The sequence below is a fragment of the Dromaius novaehollandiae genome, chromosome 3 (genome assembly GCF_036370855.1).
Source record: "Dromaius novaehollandiae isolate bDroNov1 chromosome 3, bDroNov1.hap1, whole genome shotgun sequence".
NCBI lineage: Eukaryota > Metazoa > Chordata > Aves > Casuariiformes > Dromaiidae > Dromaius > Dromaius novaehollandiae.
The window spans coordinates 27786107-27811515 of NC_088100.1; the positions used below are offsets into that span (position 1 = coordinate 27786107).

A 25409-nucleotide genomic window follows, 5' to 3' on the forward strand; every position below is an offset into this window, starting at 1 on the left:
TCCTGTACCAAGCATTTCGCTTTTAGTGCCCAAGGCAGCTCCAGCAAAATCAGCTCTAGCTGTAAATGCAGCAGCATTCCCAGCTTGCTTATAAGCTTCCTGGGTAGTTGAAACAATTTACCAAGCCAAAAATGCCTTTAAAAGTTTGTCCTTTTATTTCTGCTCCAAAAAAAGCAAAAAGTTTGTACAACTTCCTGTAGGATATAGGCCTATAAAAATAAAACTTTATTTTACATTTTTAGATCTCTGAAATGCAATTTCCCTTCCTCTTCCTTCTTTCTGGGCAGCAGCAGAAAGAGAGAAGGATAATTTCCTGGATGAACTGAATTTCAAAATTCAGCAGATGAATGGAGAATGGCAGAAGAGTTTTTGGGTTACAAAACCATATATTTAGCTCAGAGCTAGATCTTGTAATGTGATTTCAGAGCAAATCAAACACACTGTCAGTGTGCTTGGGAAATGCAAGCTGGAACGGGGAAGATTTAAAAGGAAATTCACTGAAATATCAGAAAATGAGAATCCATGTCTGACAGAAATAACCTGTTTTGACAAACTGAAAACACCTTTTATCAATTCCAACAACACAGTTCCATAAAAACTGATCACCTCTTTGTATGATTACCCTTTTGTCAGATTATCAAACAGGAGCAGCACATTACTTTATTATTAGCCATTCGCATAGCTTCCTCCTGTTCGCATACATTAACCTTAATTACATACTTCTCTGTCACTCACTTGATTTAAAAATACTTACATTCTAAATGACAATAGTCTTTGGCAGTGCAGATGGTCAGCCTATATGCTAAAGTCTATTCTTTTTCTTTACAGTAAAGTCAGATTATGTCCTCTTCCCTTAACCTCAAAGCCTGCAGCATCCTACAGCATATAAAATGACATTAAATACCTATATCTAGGCAACTGAATCCACCGCTTTGGGGGTATATTGATTAAGTAGCTGTTGACTAATATAGGAACTTGGACATCCAGTACCCCTGCACACATGTAAACACTAAATCTAGGTGTCTTAAACTGAATCCCACCTATAATGTCTCATAATGTCAATGATAAACAGCAAGACATTGAGATGCTTAGTTTTGTACCAGATGGCCAGGTATTAAAAAATTAGAGACAAAATTTAAAGTAATTTGGATATTTGAATAAAATGACAATAATTTCAAAATAACTGAAAAAAATGTAAGGATTATTTAGGCCAAAGAAATTATATAAAGAGCGCAGACAACTTAGCAATACTGACATAGCCAGGGAAATAGCATAGGTGGAAAACTGAAGTTAGTTTACCTATAGGGGAAAAAAACTCAGCAAGAAGGACATATGACAAGTAGTAATTCCAAAGAACTTCTAGGTGCAATAGTAGATTAAATCTCAGAAGTATATCTTCTTTGCCCCTGCATGGCTAAAGGATGAAATTCGGACAGCATTCATGGGTGCATCACATCAGAAAAATACAAAAGCAAAACAGAAGAGGTCCTGATAAGGCAGTGCTGGTTGCTCTCCACACTTCCTTACCAAAAAGCTGTCAGATTCACCGACCAGCACACACAAATGATACAGGGATGACAACAGGACTACTTGGGCAAGACTTACAAGGAAAAAGTAAACAAACTGAATTTGGCTAGGAAATAACCAAAGATCAACAGTAACAGTCTAAAGATATTTAAAGACTATAAACACCAAGTAAACAGAACTATTTAGGGTGATGTAACTAAGCGCAATGGAATTCAACTGTGAAAGAAAATTATGACTTGATGTTAGGAAAACATCCTGATAGAGAGGTCTACTGACTTAAACTGTGAAACAGTCTCTTGTGGAAAACGCTTAGTACATTTAAAACACAACTATTTACAACGTAAGAAAAAAAGCTTTTCAACCCTTTTAATGAAATACACTACATCTTCAAGGTGAGAAAGTCTTATAGCTATTCACCCGTAACTCAAATCCACAGTCATGGTATGACCTTAATCCTCATGGGCAATATTGCTACAGCAAATAAAATTATTCCTGTGAGGCAAAAGAAATGTTAGGAAGTATCTGATGTATTTGAATTAAGTGTTTTAGCCTTCATCTGAAAAACTGTTTATCACCTGATGTCTTTGCCTTAAGTCCTGCTTTCTTCTCTCGAGGAGTTTCTTTTCTCCTCTCTCCCCACAAAAACCCTCCCTAACACTTATCCATGCTTGTAGTCATCTGTCTACCGCTCTTCTTTTTTCCTGCCCCTCTGGACAAAGAGAACAGCCAGCTAGTCTTCTCTTTGGACCATGTGCCTTCCTCATTTCTCCAGGGTTTTCTTAAACTTTACAGTTCCACTGGTAACTCAGGAGACCAAATGACATGTCATCTCCTCTCTCCTCCCTCTCTTACATAGCAGGGGCCCAGTAATGGGACTTCTCGTGTTCATCTACTTCTGGAGCATACCAAGACTGTCTCTGCAACAAAGACCCTATACTTACATATATTAAAAAATGAAAATGAAGGGCAGATTCAGCACTGGATCACAAAGCTAACTAAGTGCAGCTTTTATCCTCCCACTTTAATTTGGGGGGGAGGGGGGACTCCTGACCAAAGATTTGCTATCACATGAACATTATTATGGGAATAATACAGAAAATAGTTGCCCACTGGCCTGCGGTTTCTTGGCCTGTTTAACTCTCCCCTTCGATTACACCTCCTCCATTGGCCATTCCATCATGGACCAAGGCTTTCATAGCTCAGCTCTACCAGCACTGTGCTTTCACTGAGCCTGATGTGTGATAAATATCTGCATGGGTTCAAAAACCACACAGAAGAAAAACCCCATCAAGATTATTAAATACAAGGCCATGAAGCATGGCTTCAAAAGTTTTTTCCAGAATAGAGAGCACCATTTTACAGTTGCATTATCAACTGTGTTTGTGAAAGTTTCCTAAGAAATGTAGCTGCAGAGTTTTCATCAAATTAAATCCCCACACAGATCATCCAATGGCCACAGGTAATGTATATGTGAAACTATTACCCATTTTTCTTTCAAGAGCACTATTGAAATGATTGGCCATTATACAAATTTCATGATAAAAGATTCAATCTTCATTCGGTCAACAAATATGAATAAACTCTAGGTAGTACAGCTATAAAAGTATTCTATAGTTTTTTTAAAAAAGAAATATTGGAATAACCCAAAATTACTTTATTATGAGAAACTTTTGATACATTATGAACTGTCCACCTGGATATATCAGTAAAGTCAGTCTCGCCAGGTTATTTTAAACTATTTATTGCTTACAAACACTGTAAAGACAAAGCAAATAGTTCTAAACTTTCATGAATGAAACTAGAGGGTATACTGGAAAATTCCCAATATTTGTCAGCCATGTGGTTCAAAACTGACAAATATTTTTCATTTCTTTCAACAAACTGATAACCTATCACCTTTATTAACCACAAGTGATTGCTGCACTCTCTTTTCTTTTTTTTTTCTCTTAAGCTAGAGTTTTTCCCCAGTATGTCTAAAGTATCCTTTGGAATAAAAAATGGCTTTGTGACCACACAGTGAGGCTGCTGAGTATTCTCCAGGCCAGTAAACACTCCAGCTGCTTCTTTCTGATGAATAATACCCATTAAAATAAGGTCCAAATGAGATCCAAATACTATTTTTACCCTCATCCTTATTTACCAGTGCTATTTCTGCTGACAAAACAATTTAATCACTTCAGTTCAGGACTGCCATTTTTGACTAAGAGGAAATGTATTTTTATTACTTATTAAACTTCTCATTTCTGTACTTTTCCCCAGTTATTTCAACAGATTCTTTGTGTACATATCAGAGTATGTAAAATAAACAGAGCTGGTGATTAAAGCAAAAAAAAACCTAAAACCAAAACTATTTTTTTAATTTAAGAAATGTGTGACTTTGAGTCATGTTTTTGTTCATTTTCCCCAAATATTACAGCAAACGATTTTACTCAGTAAAACAAGGAGAACAATTATTTAATGGTAATACTGAACATATTCGTTTCATGGGAATTGGTTTGAATTTTTCCAGACTAAAACTGACTTTAAGTGTTACAACCATCTAACCAGCCCGTGAGCAATAAATTACGTTTTTTTCTGATTTCTGGCTTTAAAAATCAATTCCATATAGTAATATAAATGCAAGCCTAAAACCTTTCTCAGAGAGAGAAACATTTTCTTGAGCAGTTATCCTGTTCAAAGAAAATGAATACCAGATAAGCAAACTGGAATAAGTTTAGAGAAGAACATAACAATGTGTCTGGGAACAGAAAAGACTGACTTTCCAGGAAAAGCTTTTCATGCAAAAGCCACTTGATCAAATAACGCTGACTACAGCCAGCTACCTATAAGCCTGTTGTGCTATCTGAACTGATAGCTTGCTTTTCAGAGTGCCCCAAGGGGATCTAGCTAAAGAGATGCAAATGAGTAAAGTTATCTCAAACAAGGAAAATCACTAACAGCATAGATAAAGTGTAAGCAGTATTAGCAAAAAAAAAAAAAAAAGAAAAAAAAAGAAAAAGAAAAAAGAAAAGAAAAAAGAAAGAAAACTCAGAGATAAAAAGAGAGTGCAAGGGATCCATTTTCCTACACAGTGGACGTAAAGGTCTCCTATCGTCCATGGCTAAAAGCTATACTGGAAAGCACTCAAGAATCTACTGTAACGAACAGTAATATCCTGGCCAGAGCTGCAGATGATCTAATACGTTTGCAATTATGTTCTTACAAAGAGCAAGTGCAAAAAGCCACATCTGATTTTTCAAGAAGATAAGTCAGTTGATAAAACTAAAGGATTTAACTGCAATCCTTTCAAACAACATTAACTTCTGTTCAGCAAAATTTAACCTTTAACTGCAATCTTTCAGCTTCTCCACTAGCAGGGCGTGTTGGTCCTATTCTAACTGCCTGAGATAGTTTCGTTAATCTTTTCCATGTTCACAGAATGCCCATCTTTGCACATGATGACTCATTTATAGGGGAAAAAAAAAACCCACACAACTGCCAGATTACAAAGCTACAGAAAGACTACAGAATCAATTTATTTGTCCTCTGTGATTCACAGCATTATAAATTTTAGTGCTTATGGGAAGATGTGTGGCATTGAAGTGGAAATCTGTTTTCATAAAAGTATGAAATATATCTGTCATGAGAGATTCCTTCTAAAACAGTTCTGAGTGCATCTTACTGGATGCTTCAAAAAGAAATTCTTTATCTCTTCCTTAAGAAAAGGAAGGGAAACTGACACTTCTCTACAAATATCCAGGCGATTCTGGCTTCACCAAAGGCTACACAATATCATTTTAATTTTCACAGCATCAAAGTTAGCTAGGTGAAACACAGCTCTGCTATGCTTATCCATACTGCAGCTCCACTTGTAGCATTTCTGATGGTCAAACTGTGATGCACAACGTCTCCCATGCAAGTCCTGGCTGAGACAGTTTGGATACCTGCCTCTGCACAGAACTGTACTGCTCTTCCAAAGTTTAACTGCTATCAATAAACAACTGAATAAAATAGTTATTCTCATTGGATCACACTTCCCCAGCTCAGTTTCCGCCCTTTCCTGTTTTAAAACCCATGTATTCATGGTTGTCTAGAATCAGAATGGGGTATTTTATAGCACTGGCAATCTCAATTCAAAGACTGCTATCTCTATTTTTGATTCCAAAAAACTTTCAAGACAATGGCCATCAAAATCTGATTGACACAGAAGCAAAAGAGTAAAAATTCTGAGACCAGACATTTCAGAGACTGGAGACAGAATTATATATCATAGGGCCATAATGGCCAGGTCTCAATAAACCAAGCCCTATCTTTTAAGAGAGTCATTTTCTTTTTTTAGAAATAACTAAATTCTCTGTTTTCAGTTGCTGTTTTTTTCCCCTCATACAAACTCTGCTTTCAAAAGGAACCACCACAGCTAAATCAACCATCTGTTGTCCATAAGAAGAGGCCAAAATGTAACCAGGCAACAAAATAAGAGAAATGTGAACATTTTATAATGTGCAGCACAGAGCTTTCTCTTTCTAACTGACAATATTTATTACCCTTAAAACATACACACTTCCAAGTAAGCATCAATCTCACTGTTTCCATCTTTAGCTGACAGAGAAACAGAATGTATTACGAATTCTTAACAGAAACAGAACATTAGGTGTTTTTATTAAGCCATCAAAATGACAGGTAGTGCCTCTTTAGCAAGAGTAACATGCTACAGGCATACTAACATTGATAAGCAAGCACAGATTTGGGAAAGACCCCTGATTAGTTACAATATGCTGATCAACCTTTCCGCGGGACACAGCCAATTACTGAAACAGAGAACTAAGCTGAAAGGCCCAGCCTAGCTCCTTGCTGCCCTTCTCTGCAGTCTGTCTAGTTTGTCAAGCACAATAAAATAGCCCAAAATTAGTGAACTTTGCTAAGTCTCACCAAAAACCATAGAATGTTAGTTCCCCCGTACATTATCCAACGTCTCTTGCCTAATGGATTTTGTCTTGTCTGCATGCATCCACTCAAACTTTTTAGTGTTTTGGGTCATCTTGTGCAGGTTCCCCTTGCAAAGCGTGGACAGAGCACCCCTACAGAATGACTCATCATGACTGCATAGACATATGCAGTTACTTCCTTATACTATGGACTTAATTTCTTTTAGCTATCTGAAGTCAGGTAAGATAAAAATATCCTAGGGACTCAAGCATACAATTTACTCCTCAAAATAAGAACAAAAAGACTACAATAAATTAACAGTTTGTAGTATGTGCATGCCCTTTTCTTTCCCTATTTTTGGTACCCAAGTGCCCAGCAGAGAAAGTGTCCCCTTTTCAGAAGCAAAGTTTGAATGCTCCCAGTGGTCTTTCACTTCCCCCCCCTTTTTTTTAATAAAATGACAGTCTAGCAAGTAGTAAGCCACACCAGGGACCACATTCCTGTAACAGAAACGTCGATAGTGAAGTGTCTCCAGCCTGCCTTCTCCCAGCACGCCCGAGGCACACGCAGCCCTGCTTTGGGAACAGAGGCTGCAAGCTGTTAACCCAGCCCTGCCCAGCGGAGGAGCCTGCGTGTCAACGGCTCAGCAGCCTTCGGTTAGATCCGAAGAGCTAATATATTTTTAATGAAAATGTAGACTGTTCTTATAGATATGCATTTATTTTATTACACTTCTATCACAATAAAAAAATGCTAGTCACAAAGACCAATCTAGCCATTGCCAAATTTGTCATTTTTATTCTAGGGACATCTGTTATTCATCTCCTTTCTTTCAGTCCTTACCATTCATACGAATGCAGTGCCAGTTTAAAAAGTACAATCTAGGGTGAGAGAAAAATACAGACATTTTTATGACATATGTTTTAACACACAATGTGTAGAACTGCAAAATATTTGTATGTTTACCATTGTGTATGTATATCTACATATTTTTACCAATTATTGCTACAGGTCTCAGACCAAAAGAAACTAAACGAACCAAGCCTAAACATTAGATGCAATCCCTCAAACAAAATAGGCAGGATTTTTCCTGTCCTAAACAGCTTCCTAAATCGAAAAATCTAAGCAGTAAAGATCGCAAGTCAGAAGGTGATAACTTTAACTGCTGCAAAATGACACAAAGACCAACAGGAGCACTCATACTTTGTTTTCTGCTTTACAACAGTGCCTAAACTCATGCTATCACATTTACAATATTTTTAATTGAAATAAAGATATTGTTATTAACATATTCATAGACATGTTACATTTAGATGGAGCTTAAACAACATTCACAGTTTCATAGGATGGCAACAAATCATCTGAATTTGAGAATCTGATATGAATAATACATGTCTTTCCTCCTGTTAGTTTACATTTACAATATATGACTAAGTGTTTAGTACTCACAGGCTTACCATCTGGACCAGGCTGTCCAGGATAACCATGATTCCCGGGCTGCCCAGGGTCGCCCTACAGGGATATAATATGTTAATATACACAGGATACGAAAAAACAGTTTAATATTAGCATAGTCTAACCTTAATCCTAATCCTAATACAAACCGTGGCTGCAAAGCCAGATACCTGCCACTGCTCCTAAAGCAAAAAACAACCGATCTTGTAACCCCCGCCTGGGAAAACCCTCCCTTGCTCCCTGCGCGGGATGTGGAGATGCGGGCCCGTGCGCAGGGTCACCTTGCAGATTGGGCCCTTTACCTCACATACTTTTGAGCTTTTTAGCATCCTCAACATGAGAAGTAAAAACACTTTTCATCAAATAGATGAAAAATTCTCTATTAAAACCTGTTACTCTAGCAGTTCTCCTCTGAACAACACTTCCATCTCTTTACCAAGCATTTGGCTGAGTCTAGTTCTTATAGCCAAAACACTGGGAAAAAAAGAGTCGGGATTAAAACCTGTTAACAACAAACTCCCCCCCACACACATTTATTGCTGTATTAAAAAAAAAGTATTACTTTGTAATTCTTATAAGGCAGCCTTTGAAATTATTTTGATAGCCTTTGTTATGACCACACTAAAGGAAATCAAACCTCAGTTCCCCAGATACCATGTTTACGGTGAGAACATATATAACTTCCTACTCAGTATATCCTCCTAGTGTATTTACGTCCTGTTTATTTTACCAAAGGACTTGATTCAGGCCCAACAAAATCCAGTAAGACTTGGCTCATAGAAGCCTTTTATTTCTACAGGAGCTTTCAGCCTGTCCTTCAGCCCGACCCACTACCAGGCACTGAGCTCTGCTACAGCTGCGGAATTGCCACAGACGGAGAGGACAACACGAGGGAAACACCAGGCTGGCTTTAGTTAACTGTGAGAAAACATGTTTTCACATACAAACCACAGATGCGTTATGATGAATGAACTGGGAAAGTATATAGAATAATCTCGCTTTACAAAACTCACAGAGCATAAGCAGTTATCATTTACTAAATTGATAGTAAGTTATCTAGAATAACAGATGTCCAAATTAGGGAGTCCGGCTTTGATATGAGTGAAACTAAATTTGCTTTTAAATACCTAGTATCTAAAATATGCAGTGTTATAGCCTGTGATTTTAAAAAATTAGTTTAAAAAATACTTGTATTTTTAAATTGCTTTAATTGAATAAATTTTATTGTACTGTACTAATATTACAAACACACAAATTGTGTTTAAATGTATAAGGTTGCAAAGTCCATTATACAGCAGTTAAGATACTCTGTAACTAAGATAACCTAAGCAATCTTAAATTGGCTTCCTTTCCACTCTTTCTGCAGTCTTTTTACTTAGGCACTATCTTGTCACCTGTCCTATTCAGTTAGCCCAAAACAAATATTATACTGCAATGCAATTGAAAGACTCTTATTAAGTAGAATATTTTTTTGTAAGTACTTTCTTCTCCCTCCCTCTTTTTTCTCTAATGTGCTGAAGAAGGAAAAAAAAGGTTAAAAAAAACAAAATTCCACTACATGAAATAATAATGATCTCCATCATTTGGTTTCCAGTTCCCTGATTAGAGAGACCTTTATCACTATAGCAAAAAGCCCTTTAACTTGAGGTAGCTGCAGCATAACTGTTAAACATTATGTTACTAGGTTGTTGTGGGGTTTTTTTGTAAACACTTGCTTCATGAAGGATAAGCAGTTGGAGTTTTCCTGTCAGTTTTTACAAGGCATGCTAGTAATTGTGGACAGCACTGCTTAACATAATACTGGCAAAGGTACTATGACAAAATATTAGGGATTTGAGTGAGTCACGTTCAAGATCTGAGACTCAACCCTAGTCCTCATTTTAGTCCTTGCTTTTAATCGTTCAGCAACACTGAAGGGAAGTCATAAAAATCAGATCAGCCCAGGGTGGAATTCTCTCAGTAAGCATTTATTCTATTATTAAACAAATAAAAAAATCTCCATTAAAAGACTAATTAATTAGCAAACCATTTCATTATCAAGCAAACACTGCAAGATCATTTGCTGAATAATTACACAGAAACACAATTTTACATTGTATAAATGTGATGAGATTACATTAATGAGCAGTTTCTTTAAAAGACGCATTCGTGTTATCATATGGCACCAAAACCTGGCCTTTAAGGATGATAACCACTATTCTGATCCACTGCATTTAATGGAGGCAGAAGTAGTCCCCTCGTTTTTTAATCCACATGACCACGGCTGTGAACATAACACTTGACCAATAATAAAAGCACTATATGTTTAATAAGAAAGACTGGAAACTTACTTTGGGGCCCGGAGGTCCTTGTTTTCCTGGCGGGCATATGCAGGGGGCAGGCGTTGAGCCTACGTCACTAGGACCATTCATGCACTACCGAGAGTGAGACCAACCATCAATACACATGCCAAAAATGTTCAACAAATACAACATTATACCAAGCTGATCTTCCTTAGGTTGCACAGGTCCTGGCTTTCAGGCATTTGTTCTGCTGGAACTTCTGCTTATCTGAATACTGCCCCCCAACAACGTTGCATGCACAAATTCATCACTTTACCCAGAAGAAAAATAAATAAATAAATAAATAACTCTACTGGGTTGATTTCTGAAACAGGCTTTGTTCTTCCACAAATACTTCATCAAATATTTTGACAGTTTTCAATCTGCCAACATGCAAAACCGTTCTCCTAAACTAGTGGATAGTCATCATTTGTAGGGTGATCAATAATGCAAATATCACTATTTAAAACTTTTAAAAAAGGGCCTAATAGATGTTACTCAGAGCAAAGTGACCACAGCTAACAGTGAGATTAGCAGGTTATCACACGGAACAAGTCTGAAAAGAACTCAGAGCCCAGGTGTCTCACCTCCTGGAGAAGTGTCCCAACCACCAGGCTACCTGAGAAACAAGGGGCATGGCACCACCCTCCAACCATGATGGCCCAGGAGCTGCCTCTCCTCCAAAGAGCACTAGCTGACCTGACTCCAGACTATGCTCCCTAGCAAACAGTGGTAGCAATAAACCTTGGCACACTGTGTCACCCTCTATAGAATTTTCTTTTTGAGGGATCTACTTCCCTCCATGGACATTACAAGAAACCTAGGTGTTTTACCAAGGTCTGTGGGTATGGAGGGGGAGCGCAGAGAAGAAAACTGCTAAAGGCAGGGGACTGAAGTCCCTCTGCCCTGGGTCAGGCACCCAAAATTTAGGTGCATCTGGACTGAATTTATATGCCATAGTTGGATTCACTGAATCCTCTTTCACACAGTAAGTGCTTAGAGCTATGTGAAGGCAGAAAATTAAGAATCCAGAATTATTATCAAATTTACTTTCTATAGCATTTTACTCAGATTTTCTATAATAATGCAGACATTTTACAATCTTCTCTGAATGCAATGCTTTCTCACGGTCAAATGAGTGTACAAAATACAAATCCATGTTTTCTTTGCAACAGCACCAAGCATGAGCGGAGTTACCAGAGTGGCTAAGGGAACTATCATATTAAGTCTTCATAATAGCTCCCATTCAGGGAGCTCCCGTTCGCATGCTGCAGGAACAGCTACCTGACTGTGCACATCCCCATTCACTCTGCAACAGCATGCAGCCCTGCAAGTAAGAGCAATTTAATTGAATGGAGGGGGAGAGGCCATTTATTCTAACGAACATGGGTTTCTTCAGAAAGTTGGTTCTGAATTTGCCTATTGACTTGCGTTCAATTGATGGAATTCTAGTATTTTTAAGTTCACCAAACCTCTGTCCGTTTTTCAAAATAGAGCATATGTTCCCTATAGTAATAATAATAATAAGTTTATATAAAGTCAAATACTACCTTAAACTGAGTTTGAGCAGTTTAGGATTTAGCCTACCTCTCCATTCTGAAACAAGAAGAAACATAATTTAAGAGTATAGCAATATTTGTAATAAACAAAATCCATTCATTTGCAAATGCCACCAAAATTGCTCATAAATTTGGGGCTTTAATTGTCAAGCAATTATAACTCAAAATTTCAAACTTTCTCAAATTTATGTGCAGTTGCTATCAAAGCCAACGAATTTTGGTATCATTTAAGGGTTTTTCAACAGGAGCCACCAGAAGCAATTTTAAAAGGAAATGACAAAACTAAAATTAAAACTGAATGATGTTAGTATTTATACACGGTATGTTTAGATTTGTGTCAAGCTTTTTGCCAGGAGTAATTTCTCATCACAAAAATACCCTCTGCTTATTCATTCATGTCCAAGAATGTACCATAACATGACAAGGCAGAAAAGACGTAAAAAACTTAAATATAAGAAATGTACCATAATATTACAAAACTTTATGATCTCAAGCTGAATCCAGCATCTAGGAAAATACACAGCAACACAGAGGCAAAACTGGCTTTTTCCTCACTTGCTTTCCTGTATGATTGCATAAGACTCTGCAATAAACTGAAGCGAGGTTTCTGGTATCTGCAATATCATAGAACAGTGCAGCCCCAAATATTTCAGCACACCAACCTTGAAATTGTCTTACTTAATCATTTAGTAACCACCATTACCTGCACTATATACAGGAGGTTTCTGAAGCAGTCACCACGGACTTCATACACCGCCAGTGGAGAGAGACAGATTCCTCTATATTCAACCTACATCTTAGGCAGCCTCTAGAGGTTATTTTCCTGCATTGTTCGTACAGGGAGCTTAAAATGACTCTGCACCCAGGTACCCCAAGTAGCGGGGACGAATTCAGGCCACAATTAGCACATACAGGCCCTGCTTAGCTTCGAAACTCTGACACAAACACAGTCCAACAGAATATAACCACAAACCATATATACCTTGCTGTTTCATCACCTCCTTAGAGACCATCCAACATATTTATTTTCTGAAGGAGTCCAGAATTTTAATGGGTGAAGTCCAAATTTAATTTATAACAGCAAGTGAAACTGAACTGGCAAAAATCAACTTTTTTGCTCTGACTTCTTGCCAAAATGCAAAGAATGCAGAATATGATGGGGTTTTGAGTGTTTACCTTCTATACCCCCAAATTTTTTTCATTTATTTACTTTCCATCTCCTACTCATATTTTGTAAAGAGCACGAAGATATGTGGGGCAGCTAAATAGCCGAATACTAGGTTTACTTCAGGAAGTAAACCTAACTTTACACCGCATTCCTGCACCCATCAGTTCCTGACACACAGAGTCAGATTTCACGACAGCTAATAATCTAGCCACATATTTGCTGCTTAGACAGAAGCTCCAAGTTTTGAAAAAAGTAGGTCTTAATACGGGTGTTATACTGTGTGGGGGCTATTATTATAGACACACTGGCTCTCATTAAATAGAAGCAAGAGAGATTGGCTCTGGATCTAAGTAAGAGTTGGGCAAAGCATGAACTATCTGGATGTTGAAGACTCACAGGTTCTGCTGTCAAGCTGGCAAAATCATCCTAATACTAGACCAAATCAAAACATGCAAAATATAGTTTTACATACTAAGACACTGGTGTCCTTCTTTTCAAACACCACATAAAGGATGGCATTTTCACGGCAACTGCACAAATAAAACAATTCTTTGTTTGTATTTTGAAAAGGGAGTTGACTGCTTTTGAAAATCTGTTCACATGTGTTTTACATTTCATTGCATAATTAACTCTAAATAAAAGGACAAGGAGAGGGCAAAACAGCCCCTTAAGATTCCTAGTTATGCACAAGCTGGACTGGATTTCAGTTTTGTATTATCCAAAACATATTTTATGAAGTCTTGGCATCATTTCAGTGAAGGGGAGTTTTAACATCGACTTTGGTATAAGTATATAGTTCCGTATAGTTATGATAGGAAAATGTAATTTAAGAGATAGTTCTGCTGGTTATATATAAAAAAAATCTCTGATTAAATGACCTCCTGGTGAGTATATTGGTGAATACATTGGTGAGTATATTAGATAAGTTAAATAATATTTAAAGTATTTTATATTGTTATAACCTGTTTTATTAATTCATAAAGTTTGAAGTCCTGAATTTGTGATGTAAGTCTCTGAGATTCTTTTATATTGTTGTCAGATTTGCACCATCAAATATCTAAATTTACATTAAAGCCTGTTACGCTACCTATGTCAGGAAAAAAAAGATTTAAAAATATGTTTGTGTAAAAATAAGGCTGAGAACAGACAAGTTCTATATCAGTTGAATGCTACTGCACTACTGCTTTTTACTCCAGTAAAAAGCATTTGTTTGTAGCAGCTAAATCAGTGTAGTGCTATGTATTTTAAGAATTCATTATTACATTTGCTTTAAACAGTGATTTGGAAAAAAAGCCAAGTAATCCTCAAAAGTGCATCTATCATACTCACAAATCCTGGGATCTCACAGACTGTTTCTCGGTTATTTTGCTCCGGGTCACAGTAGATTCGCAGTTTTTGTAAATCAAACTGTAATTCAAAATATAAAAGACTTTTTTTAAAAAGTGTTAAAAGTCTAACATTAAGTAAATTTAAACTATACCCTTCTTAAATTATGTCATTCTCAGGCATAAAAAAATGAACAAGAAATTACAAAGCGACAGAAACTGGAAGCTCTGTGAGTCCAGTACAGTTAAAAAGCAATTAAAGATGTAGAAGCATTTTTCCTCACGCTACTCACAACGATTCTTATGTGCAATAAATTACACAGTCTGTAACAAAATTATTTAAAGGAAAATAATCAGTTCAAGATTTTGTTTTCTGAAATAATGGAAATTACTGCCTCTAATCCTTGACAACAAATCAAAACATGCACAGCACAAATAATGCTAGCCGCCAATATCATCAGGATATAGTTGCAAGTCTGCAGGCAAAACCTAAATACCTAAATAGCCTTGGGAAGATGTTTCTACACCAAGCAGTCTGCACTGGATGTAAGGTTAGCAAGTTTTGACAAAGCAATAAAAGCATCACTGATGCTTGAAAGGATCTGGCTTAGAGTGCAGATGTAAAACCTATAAATTTTGAAAAGCAGCCAATAAAAACATTGGCACCAGGTTGTGCCATTCTGGTCTGTCAGTGTACACCAGAAAAATGAAAACTTTGCTGAAGTCAACTTTTCTGGTATGAGACTATCAAGATTGACAGGAAAAAGTCTAGTTATCCTTACGGGAAAGAGCATGTCTTATGCGACATGAGCCTGACTAGTGGAGGGGGTGAGGGGAAGACACAGCATGTGGAGTCTGCTAATACCAGCTGTCCCAGTAATGTGTGTTCTCAAATTTAAAATGTCTTAGCTACAATTCACTAAACTTTAGTAAGTGCATAAGTTTATCATCACTATACTGGAAAGCACTTAAGCCTGTAAGAGCCTAGCTACTTGGAGAACACTTGCACATTATCACTGGAGAACATCTGATCCAGAGCACATGAAGCCAACTGAAAATTCACTAGTTTCTGAAGATTTTTTTTAATCTTTTCTTTCTTTATTGCAAATCGGTTTCTCCTGTTTATTGTGAACTCTCGTTTCTCTCTTAATAGATTTCAAAATACCTTGTCACTGAGAGATGTTATGCAGATTCATTAAAATATTTCTCTATAATAATGGTTTAAATAGATAAATTTTGGCAAAGTTTGACTGTTAATGGCTTACAGCATGTGTCACAGTCTGAGAAACTGCAGAAAGAAAATACCTTTTTTAGATTATAGAAATCATCTGCAAATATAAAATTGCTCCCTGATGTAGATTTTCTACTTTTCTTCCAGGCAACTATTGGAAGCAGATCTCTCACAATTCTACATTCCTAAAATGTTTTCTTTTTTAGTTTAGATAAAATGTCTTGGTCATAACATTCCTTAACTGAGAAACAGAATTACTAGGAATCTAAAAAAGTCCCATTTCTGCAGCTACCTGAGAAGAAAAAAACACAAAAAACACCACCAACAAAAAACAGCCTAAAACCCTAGAATGCACGAAGCTATTAAAATGCAGCATATAGGATAACTCTGCACTGACAAAAAGAATGTTTGAGATGATTCATTGTAATTCTGAAATCTTCACTTGCCTTGAAACAAATGCCTGAAGGTCTACCAGAAATCTGCAACAATAATTAATTATTTGTTGCAAAGAGGTATTTTAGTGTACTAATTACATTTCCACCAGGCATGCTGAGTCACAGAAAGAGCGTGTCATCCAAGCTTTCTGTGTATGTTTTTAGAATATAATAATAATAGATCTGAAGCCTGGCTACAAATAAGCAAAATGCAGGAGTACTGAGTAAAGGCAGCTGAAGAGAGTTAATGAGATGATGAAAACATATTAATATAGTTTAATGGTAGCAGTAAGCATAAAGAAATTAAGCAGGAGAGTATGAAGGAAGCATAGCTTTCAAAACACCTAAAAATAATGCCTATTTAAGTAATTCAGTATTTCTCAGTATTTCCTCCGTGACTTTCAGTCTAATTAGTAATGTCATTACTACACTGCTATAAACAAATCGTAAGAAATTAAAACAAAGAAATAATCTATTTAGCAAATGCCTAGAACACTGTCAACATTATAGTCTTTATCACTTGCATTTACCCATACAGCCTCAAGTTTTTACCAACTTTTTGGTGGCTGCATACAGCTGAAGTAAAGGGAGTTTAAGATGCTGCAAAATAGATAAGAATCTGTGTACGGCATTTGCAGGGTCTCTTCCAGCACTGCAGACTCGCGCAGGGCCAGCTGACACACCAAATATTTGCAGAATGACAGAAAGGGAATTTATAAGCTTCGTACTTTCTTGACAGCCAGTGATGAGACAGAAGCTTCTTGAAAATATTGTTCTCCTGCTCATACGCCAGCATAACCCCTACACTAACGCAAGGCAGTGACACGCAACTGTCAAGCACGGAGCAGATCCCCTGCTTTGAGATACTACTCCCCAAATTTAAGGAGGCACATGGCATGAAATTAGTGCTGCAGCAAAAACTGATGCCCCCTGAACTTAATGAGAGTTAAGCACTCCACTCCTCCTAACAACTCGTGTTTTTTGGAGAAAGATACTTTCTTCCTTTCCTGTTAATGACTAAAATGTTGTATGTTCAGTGTCCATCCCCAGTGAATTAGAAGAGTAAGCTTAGGAAAACAGAAGGCGCCAATGGAAACGTTAGCCTGCAGCAGAATTTCTGAATTAGTGAGATATTGAAATTACTGTGTTTTCAATGTATGCTTACCTGTACGGTTTCCTCCTTCCCAGAATACTTTCCAATTTGGGTTAGGCCACTGATGTAAATACCTAAAACAGGATGCAATGGCTCCGTTTCAATTTCTTGATCATCTATATACAAAGTTACAAACTCTTCTGTTACTAAGAGACGAATTTGATGCCAGCCTTCATCAAACAGTGTCTAAGAAAAGTGAAGAAAACAGAAATGCTTGAAACAAAATGTCTTCAATTTAAGCTACTGTAAGACTTCAACTCTTAATCTGCCTGTTTATGCTAGAGATGATCAATGCTTCTGGCTTTGCCATGCAAAAACAATGTTAACCGTATAGGTAAAATAAGTATTAGTCAATTAGTTAATTCTGTAATTAGAGTTAGTTAATTCTGCAATTCAGAATACGATATTTGCTAATATTTAGTCACTATTTCAGGATTTTAACTAGTATAGATTTTTCAGCCTATAGTCCTGAACATGTTGAAACCTATATCTGTTTTTCAGCAGTGCTATAGTGTTTCATGCACTTTAGACCTTCAATCACAGCAAACAAGAATTGTTAGTTGAAAATCTTTCTACCTAATCTGCTATGAAAAAAATCTTACAGTCATATTAGCAGAAAGAATCACAAATAGTACAACGAAAAAACCCAAGTATCACATTCATCTCACAGAATTTGAGCTATTTAAAAGTGTAAGATTTGGTCTAAACAAATAGCCCAGCATGTTTCTATAGGTAACAGAGAATGAAGGATACCTTTAGAGAAATATTCACTTCGTCTAACTAAGAAATGGAATCCAGCATGGAGAGAAATGCCATCTTCTAGAACCTATCCATTAATTTAAAATAATCTAGCTATTTAGCCCTGATGCTTATCTTTTATATAGCTAAATTTAATTGAGATTGGTATACCAGGTTGGTATACCTAAGAGTTGCTGAAACATACACCTTCCAGTACATTTTATATTTTTGTCACCTTTTGTAGGCATAATCAGAAATTAATCTCACTTCCCTTACTAGTTAGTACACACCCTCAGATAACATCTCTGCCTCTGTTATTTCCATTTGTAGACCGGGATTTTATATATTTACCATGGCCCTCATTACAAGGTAAAAATGAACAACAAAACAGAATATAAAACATTTTCATTTTCCTAACTGAGTAGATGTGATAAATAATCATAAATGTTCAGCAAAGGGATTCATTAAAGCATTAGTGGCATTCATAATGTGTTTAGATGCATGCAGCCCTAAAAAGGGTCAAGAATTATTTTTCTTCGCAGTAACAGTAAATCTAGGCATGGAGAAACAGGACAGAAGAAAACAAAGAGTCTTCTCTGTGGGCTGAAGTTCATGGATACCCGGGACTGCAGAAATAAAACTGATTTTTCACTTTGGCTGCCAAAAACAATTAAACAATTTCAGACTGACTTGAAACCAAAATCTCTCATGATTTCCAGTAAATCAAATTAAACAATTCATTTCTTCCAAAAAACATTATTTCACTTAAAAAAAATTTTAAAGGCAGAGGAAATTTGGAAAGAGTAAAATTCCCCATTTGTTTACAGAAGAAGGAAATACTCCCTCTACCTAAAGCCTAGTAATTAAAACCTCCTCCTGGACAGCTGAGGACTTGTATTTAAAACTCCTTCAGCCTGATTTGAAGGATTCCAATCCAGGCCACCACTTCCTAGAAAACTAGAAACCACTTGGGACACTAAGTATTCTAGAGGTAAATTTTTGTGATTTTGTTGTTGTTGTTGAAGTGTGCCTCTTACTTCACTTAAAAAACACTCTCTAAGGTAGGAAGGGGAAACTCCAGGCTCTGTATTCCTGTGCTGCTCTATTCCCATGCTGCTGCTACAAATACAAGTGTAGAGACATTCATTCTCCTTCCCTCTGCGTCTGTCCCATAAGTGAGATAATCTTTCTTACAGAGTTGAATACTTCACTGAAAATTCCTGAAAAAAGATAGAAAGGGAACTTGCAGATTACACTCTTCGAGAAAACAAAAATGGTTTGGGCAAATATGGGAATCCCTCCGCCAGTGGAGATGGGCTGACAAAAATAACTACCTGAAAGGGATTTCCATTCAACAGAGAACTGGACAAACCCAGACCGAACTCTTGTAAGCTGCTAACTTCTCTTCTAAGGAAAAAAGTAACTTCTTTCATTATGTATTGTTTTTTCCGTTTATGTATTTTAAGCGATGTAGAAACTTAGTAAAAACTCTCTCTAAAAATGGAATATTTTGATTCACATTTTCTGGTCTCCATATCAAAGGCAGAACATACTTTTCAGCTAATGCATGTGTTGAGAAATGAGCTGTGTGCCAACAACTCTAGGTCATCTTCACAACTACTGCTGGAAACTGCTTAATAGAAAGCACCTGCAAGGCACTTACATGGATGAACTCTGTGGACACTCAGGAAAAATGGATAAAGTACCCAGCATCTATTTTTAAATGCCTAAGCAGCCAAGCATGAGATCGTATCTTTTTAAAAAACACAAAGGGCAAAGGAAAAATGTGTACAAGTATTCCAGCAGGATGCCGACCTGCTTCTTACCTTCACACGAGGCGCAGCAAAAGTAATAACCTGTGTTCCATTTATTAAACTTGTTGTCGTGAATGACAGCGTTTTCTCTTCTCCATTAACAGTGACTGCTATCTGTGGTCTCTTATCCAGACTTAGAATTCTCCACAAATCCCATGTCTTTTTTACTTTAAATCTTTGAGTGGAAACAAATACATATGATGGAGGCAGACCTTCTGGAAACACATTCCTAAGGGAGAAGGAAGGGAAAAAAAAGACCACAGCCGTACATTTGTACAAATCTTAAAACAAGTCTATCATACTTTAAACAACAAAAATGTTACTAAATTTAGAACTATATTTATAAAGTTAAATACCTTGTCAGTTCTGACAGGTCAACATGTGAGGTTATTTCATAAGCTTTGGCATTAGTAGTTGGTACTTGAATTCTCTTTTTAACCTTCTTCTTCACACCTAATCCTAGCAGGATGTCAAATCCTTTTTCATCTCGAGCTGCCACTGGAATTCTTGTTGGACATACAGACTCTGCAAAGTAATAAACGCAAGTGTAGCTCAAAACAGAATTACAACTTTCAGAAAGGTAACCCCCACATGCCTACATTTTTGTAGCTGAGTTTTAAGAAAGAACTGCCAGTAAAGTACAGCAAAAGAGAAGAGAGATGCAGAATCCTTAAGAAATACAAAGTGAGAATGTTGAGATGTTGTGTTCTTCTGCAATTAGATTCACATACTACTCTGAATTGTGGCTAACTGTAGTAATTAAAACATAAAATAGGGGCTTGAATTTCTAAACACATATGGTCTCAAAATGCTACAGAACTGTAGCTGTTAATTTCCTTGATGCACTAACGATCTGGCTTAATTCAGCCTCCCAACTATGAAATCAGACTGAAAGCGGAAAAAGATAAAATTATTTACAACTTTTTTTCATCTTCTTTCACTCAAGATGGACTCTAATCTAGTTTGTCTATTATATTGTAATCCACTCGAAGCTATCCACACTGGACAAATATCGTGTGACCTATTTTCTGTGGAAAGCAAAGTTGGCTGAACGTTATCTCTGTTTAATCCTTTTTACACAAAAACAATACTAGGCAGTGGACCTAAATTCCTTCCAAAAAAAAAAAAGAGAGGGCGAAATAGAATGAAACAATGCTAAATTAAGAGAATGAAACATAATGCTAAAGCCAACATTGTATTAGAGTAATAAATCAATGAAAAGAAAGCAAACAACTTCTCATTTTGTTAAAATTATGTAAACTATTTACAGTAAATACATTTCCACCATTCATTTTCCACTGTTTCTACAGAAAAGTCTCAGCTCAGAGAGAGGACAAGGTTAGGAATACATCCAAAGGAGGGGTGGAGGGTTCTCTCATCTCCATACAGAGCAGCCATGGGCTAGAAAACTCACATTTCAGTGCCAGGGAATTATCAAGGACAGTCTAGACCGGCTCCTCTGTATTAAATGTGCAACACTGCCCCTCTTCCCTTGCTAGTCAAGCCAGCAACAGTCAGACAGTACCCCTGTTATGGCAGGGGGAGGCAGGATACCCCAGCTCTGGGAAAACTCGGCTAAGGGTCCGTCCAAACTGTCCGTGGTGGGAATGGGCAGTCCATCCCCAGGGGACATGCCACAGGTACTTGGGGCAGCAGCAAGAAGCTTCTGGCCCTGATAAAAGAAACTCCAACTTTTTTGGACTCCAGCTTCTTATGGAGATACAAGGTGAGAAGTGTGCCACAAATACACACTGTCCATATGTACTAATGGAGATACACTGAACTTAGAGCCCTTATATGCATAAAGGCTGGGAAGCAGGAAGATAAAAATCTTTAATCTTGTTTTTGGAACCTGCTTTTGAGAAACAGAGAGACTGTCTTCCCCTTGGTCTTCACTCACGGTTTTCTTTTCCTCCCCTCAAAAAGTGTCATCTGACTCCCAAATTAAAAAGATACTGCAAATCACCTGTCTGGTTCTACAAGAAAAGAACTGCAAGAACTTGCCCTATCTACATTATGGAAAATAAAATATCTACCTTCTGAATGCTACAAATAAATAAAAAAATACAAAGCTTAGTGTAACTTTTTCTCTTACTCACATCAAAATACAGACGCAGGATTTAAGTCAGCATACTTCTGATATTAAGAATGATAACACTTTATTTTTTCAGGTTTCTTTAAAGTAAGTAATAAAAGGAACATGCAAAAAATATCAGAAGAGTATTTTGTAAACTCATATATTTCAAAGCTGGGTAATGGTCATGTTACCATTAAGATGGATTAAAGACACTCCTGTATACTGAGAGTCAAGGCAAGAATCTTCAGTTATAGTATTAGAAATTTGGTGTAACATCAAAAAATAAACGCAGAAATAGGATCACTTGATGTGAGAGGAGAATTATTCTGGATTAATGCCAAAGTAACTATTCCAACCTAATACAAATAAGCTTGAGTAAAATTACACATTAAGAAACTCTTCTTTATTCCAAAGGGTGCATTGAAGAATTACATAAAAAGATTCACCGTAAGGCAGATCTTCTTTGGGGCTCCTGGATCTTCTGGCAGGACTATTCTGATAATAAATATCTGAGCCATTATACAAGATGCAGAAGTCAGTGGCAAAATTAAGATCTGACATATAACTTTTCTCTATATTTTGACTAGAGAATATTAATGCTATAGAAACCTTAGACAGCAAGAATAAAAAAGACTTAAATATTTGGGGACTCTTCCAGCCACTTTATTCTTTCAGACACCACTGTCCTCTCTTTATAGGTTAACCAGCTTTTTTTCATGCTGCCGTACTCCAAAATGAACAACAGGTTCCCAAAGACAAACGCCGGCCCTCCACCTGCAAGGCGTTCCACATCAGTACTAGTTGCTACATGGGTCACCAAATCTCAGCCGCCTTCTTCCAAAATGGAATATTTCCACTATGCTCTTCTATGTATGTTAACTAAATTACAAACTTAAAAACACCAAAGAGTAAAGGCTAGCATTTTTTTTTAAACACTAAGATAAGTATGACCAAGACGCAATTATAAAACCTTCAGAAGTTTAATATGGTCGATTGTAGCCAGTTCATTGGTGCTTTTTCCTTATGGAACTTCCTTTCCTGAGTCAAAATGAAACTTAACATTGTGCATAAAATAATCCACCACTTGGATATAAAATTTCCAGCTTACTGGTCTTTGAGTTCACCTGTTAAAGACACTGTAGTTAGAAATGAAGCTGTCAGTTGGCTCTGACTGCTCTTGCAAGAGGCATCTCAAAATGCTAAAGCTAGGAAAGAGCAGGACGTAAGAGACAGGAAGCCAAGGGTCACTTAAAGTAAAACACTAAATACATTTAAAACAAATAAAAAGAAACACTATTTTATACATGTCATCAGCCTTCACAGTTTACTGCTGGAAGAGCTGAATCAAATACTGTAGCTGAATTTTAAAGGATTCTTGTTAACTTTATTCTGAAAGCAAGAACTCCATCTTGATGAAATATAATGTCACTTCTTCTAAACTTTATTTAAAGAAATTACTGTGTTTATTTTGGTAAATTTCTCCCTGAGTGAGATATTATTAAAGAACTTAACTGCATTTAGCTGATTTTATTTTTGGATTGGCTTCACCTTACTATAGCAGCTACAAGGAATTATTATGATTTTCATTAAGTGTATCAAGAAATAAACACTATTAACTTCAACATAAATATCACCGTATTTTTTCAATGAAGTCCATGCTCAAAGTGAGAATAAATAAAAACTACTTTTCATTCCTTCAAGTGCAAAAATATGGTACAACTGAAACATGACTACCATCAATTCTTGCTAATAAAATAGGTACAAAATAACACTGATACATACATATTCACCGTATAACACAGTCCTTCTCAGCAATGTATATGCTAAGTTTTTTTTTAGATAGGAAAGTCATTGCTTTACAAAGTTATCAAAAAAGTCAACGCAGTAATGCTGTTAGCATTCTAAAACTAAAAAGTCAAGTTCACAATGTTGGTCTTGGCTAATCCTTCGATAAAATTCTTTCAAAAAAGATCATAACAGCCTGTTACAATTCCAGGCACTTTTGCCAGGCGTCTCTCTTCTGGGTTTTTCAACACATACTAGCGGAAGAACTGCTGTGTGTAATGATAGATTATCCTCCCAATTGTCAAGAAGAAATGATAAATTGTGTTTTATTGTGGATAAGTATCAGCTGTACCTGGGAAAAGTGCTAAAGTAAGCCCTATATTCTCAGCACTATGAGAACTGCTCAACTGTTTGAAGTTTCTAAACTTTATTAATGTAAAAAAATTGGGACTTAGAACAAACTTCCATATACTGAAATTAAACACGTACTGTATTAACATACCGTATCTTTTCCAAATAAACCTCTTTGTTTAACACAGAAACTAACATTTTGGAGGGATTCCCACAAAGATGATCAAAATCAAGACGTGATCATAGTAAAACTTAGCAAGTGCCTTAGGTTACACTCACCAACAGGTCTGCTTGTGAAATAAATAAATACGGGTACAGCACTACATGCTCCAAACTTTCAAAAATATTTTATAATCGTTTACATACCTTCACAGAGTTTCTGCTTTATAACTTCTTTAATTCTTGATATTGCAATGTAATCTTCAACATAGAATACATAAGTTGATGAAGGCTTGTTGGCAATAGCTTTAAGTTCATCCTCCTCAATTTCCGAGCCAACACCAATAGCAAACAAAGTGATTTTATTTTTCCTTGCTTCTGCTGCTACATCTTTGACTTCATCTTGAGACTTTCCATCAGTGAGAACGACTGCTATTTTTGTTAAAATTCTTGAAGATTTTGCAAAAAGATGGTCATAGGCAAACTGAATAGCTCTTCCTGTTTTTGTATTTCCTCCTAAGTAATGTATGGATTCCATTTCCCTGATTAGATTTTCAGTAGACTCATGAGCTCCTAGAGGAATTTCAAGTACAGGGTAATCACTGTACTGGACAACTCCAACTTGAATAAACTTTGGCCCTATGTCAAAATTTCGCGTGATGTTGACAAGCCATCTTTTGATTATTTCAAAGTTTTCTGGACCAACACTGTAAGAGCCATCTAAGATAAACACTAAATCTGCTGGAGCAGTTCTGCAACCTGAAAAACACAAGAAAACCATTATTTTAATGAACTCGTCCATTGCAGGAAATTGTTGTTCGTATCAATTACTGATTGTGTTACAGTTGATATCTACAAATACATTATATATTCCATTTAAAAAAATCAGCTGAATTTATCAGCAAAAACAAGATGGTTTCACTAAGCCACACAGCTTCAACTCAAGTGTCTGAAAAACATGCCATTCTCTGTTTTTTACATTATCACCAGTAACAACTGTGAAAAATTCTGGAATTCCATTCTTTAACTGGCAATTTCATTTCATGCAAGCAGCAGGGAGGAATACATTTTTGTTTTTTCCATATCTCTATTTGTCTGCAGAGGAGATAAACACAAAACTTGTTTTTGTTAGCAAACCAAGCACGCTGGGGAGGAAGACCATAATCTGAATGATCCAGAATTCTGCAGTAATATTCACTCCTTCTACAAATATATTTTAATGGACTTCCAACACTGTTACATTGTACATGCAGAACTAGTTATTATAAAGTCATGAATCTCAGTTGAATGTCACTGGTAGCATATTGTGTTTTTAGTAGAAGAAAAATGCTCAGTGAATGAGCTCAATAGCCAAAATATAAGATCATGCAATTATTTCAGAAATATAATGCACCCTCCTTAGAAAGA

General features: G+C 36.5%; 1 protein-coding gene across 3 annotated transcripts in view; it reads right to left on the bottom strand.

Moving 5' to 3' along the window:
* The window catches only part of COL21A1 (collagen type XXI alpha 1 chain), a 111145-nt gene that overhangs the window by 55461 nt on the left and 30275 nt on the right, over nt 1–25409 (bottom strand). For all 3 annotated transcript variants that reach the window (XM_064508590.1, XM_064508592.1, XM_064508591.1), the window contains exons 3-9: nt 24210–24761; nt 19987–20155; nt 19643–19859; nt 17091–17264; nt 14265–14342; nt 10218–10301; nt 7882–7944 (exon numbers count right to left, since the gene is read on the bottom strand). In XM_064508590.1, coding sequence (XP_064364660.1) covers nt 7882–7944; nt 10218–10301; nt 14265–14342; nt 17091–17264; nt 19643–19859; nt 19987–20155; nt 24210–24761 — 1337 coding nt within the window. The remainder of the gene's footprint in view (nt 1–7881; nt 7945–10217; nt 10302–14264; nt 14343–17090; nt 17265–19642; nt 19860–19986; nt 20156–24209; nt 24762–25409) is intronic.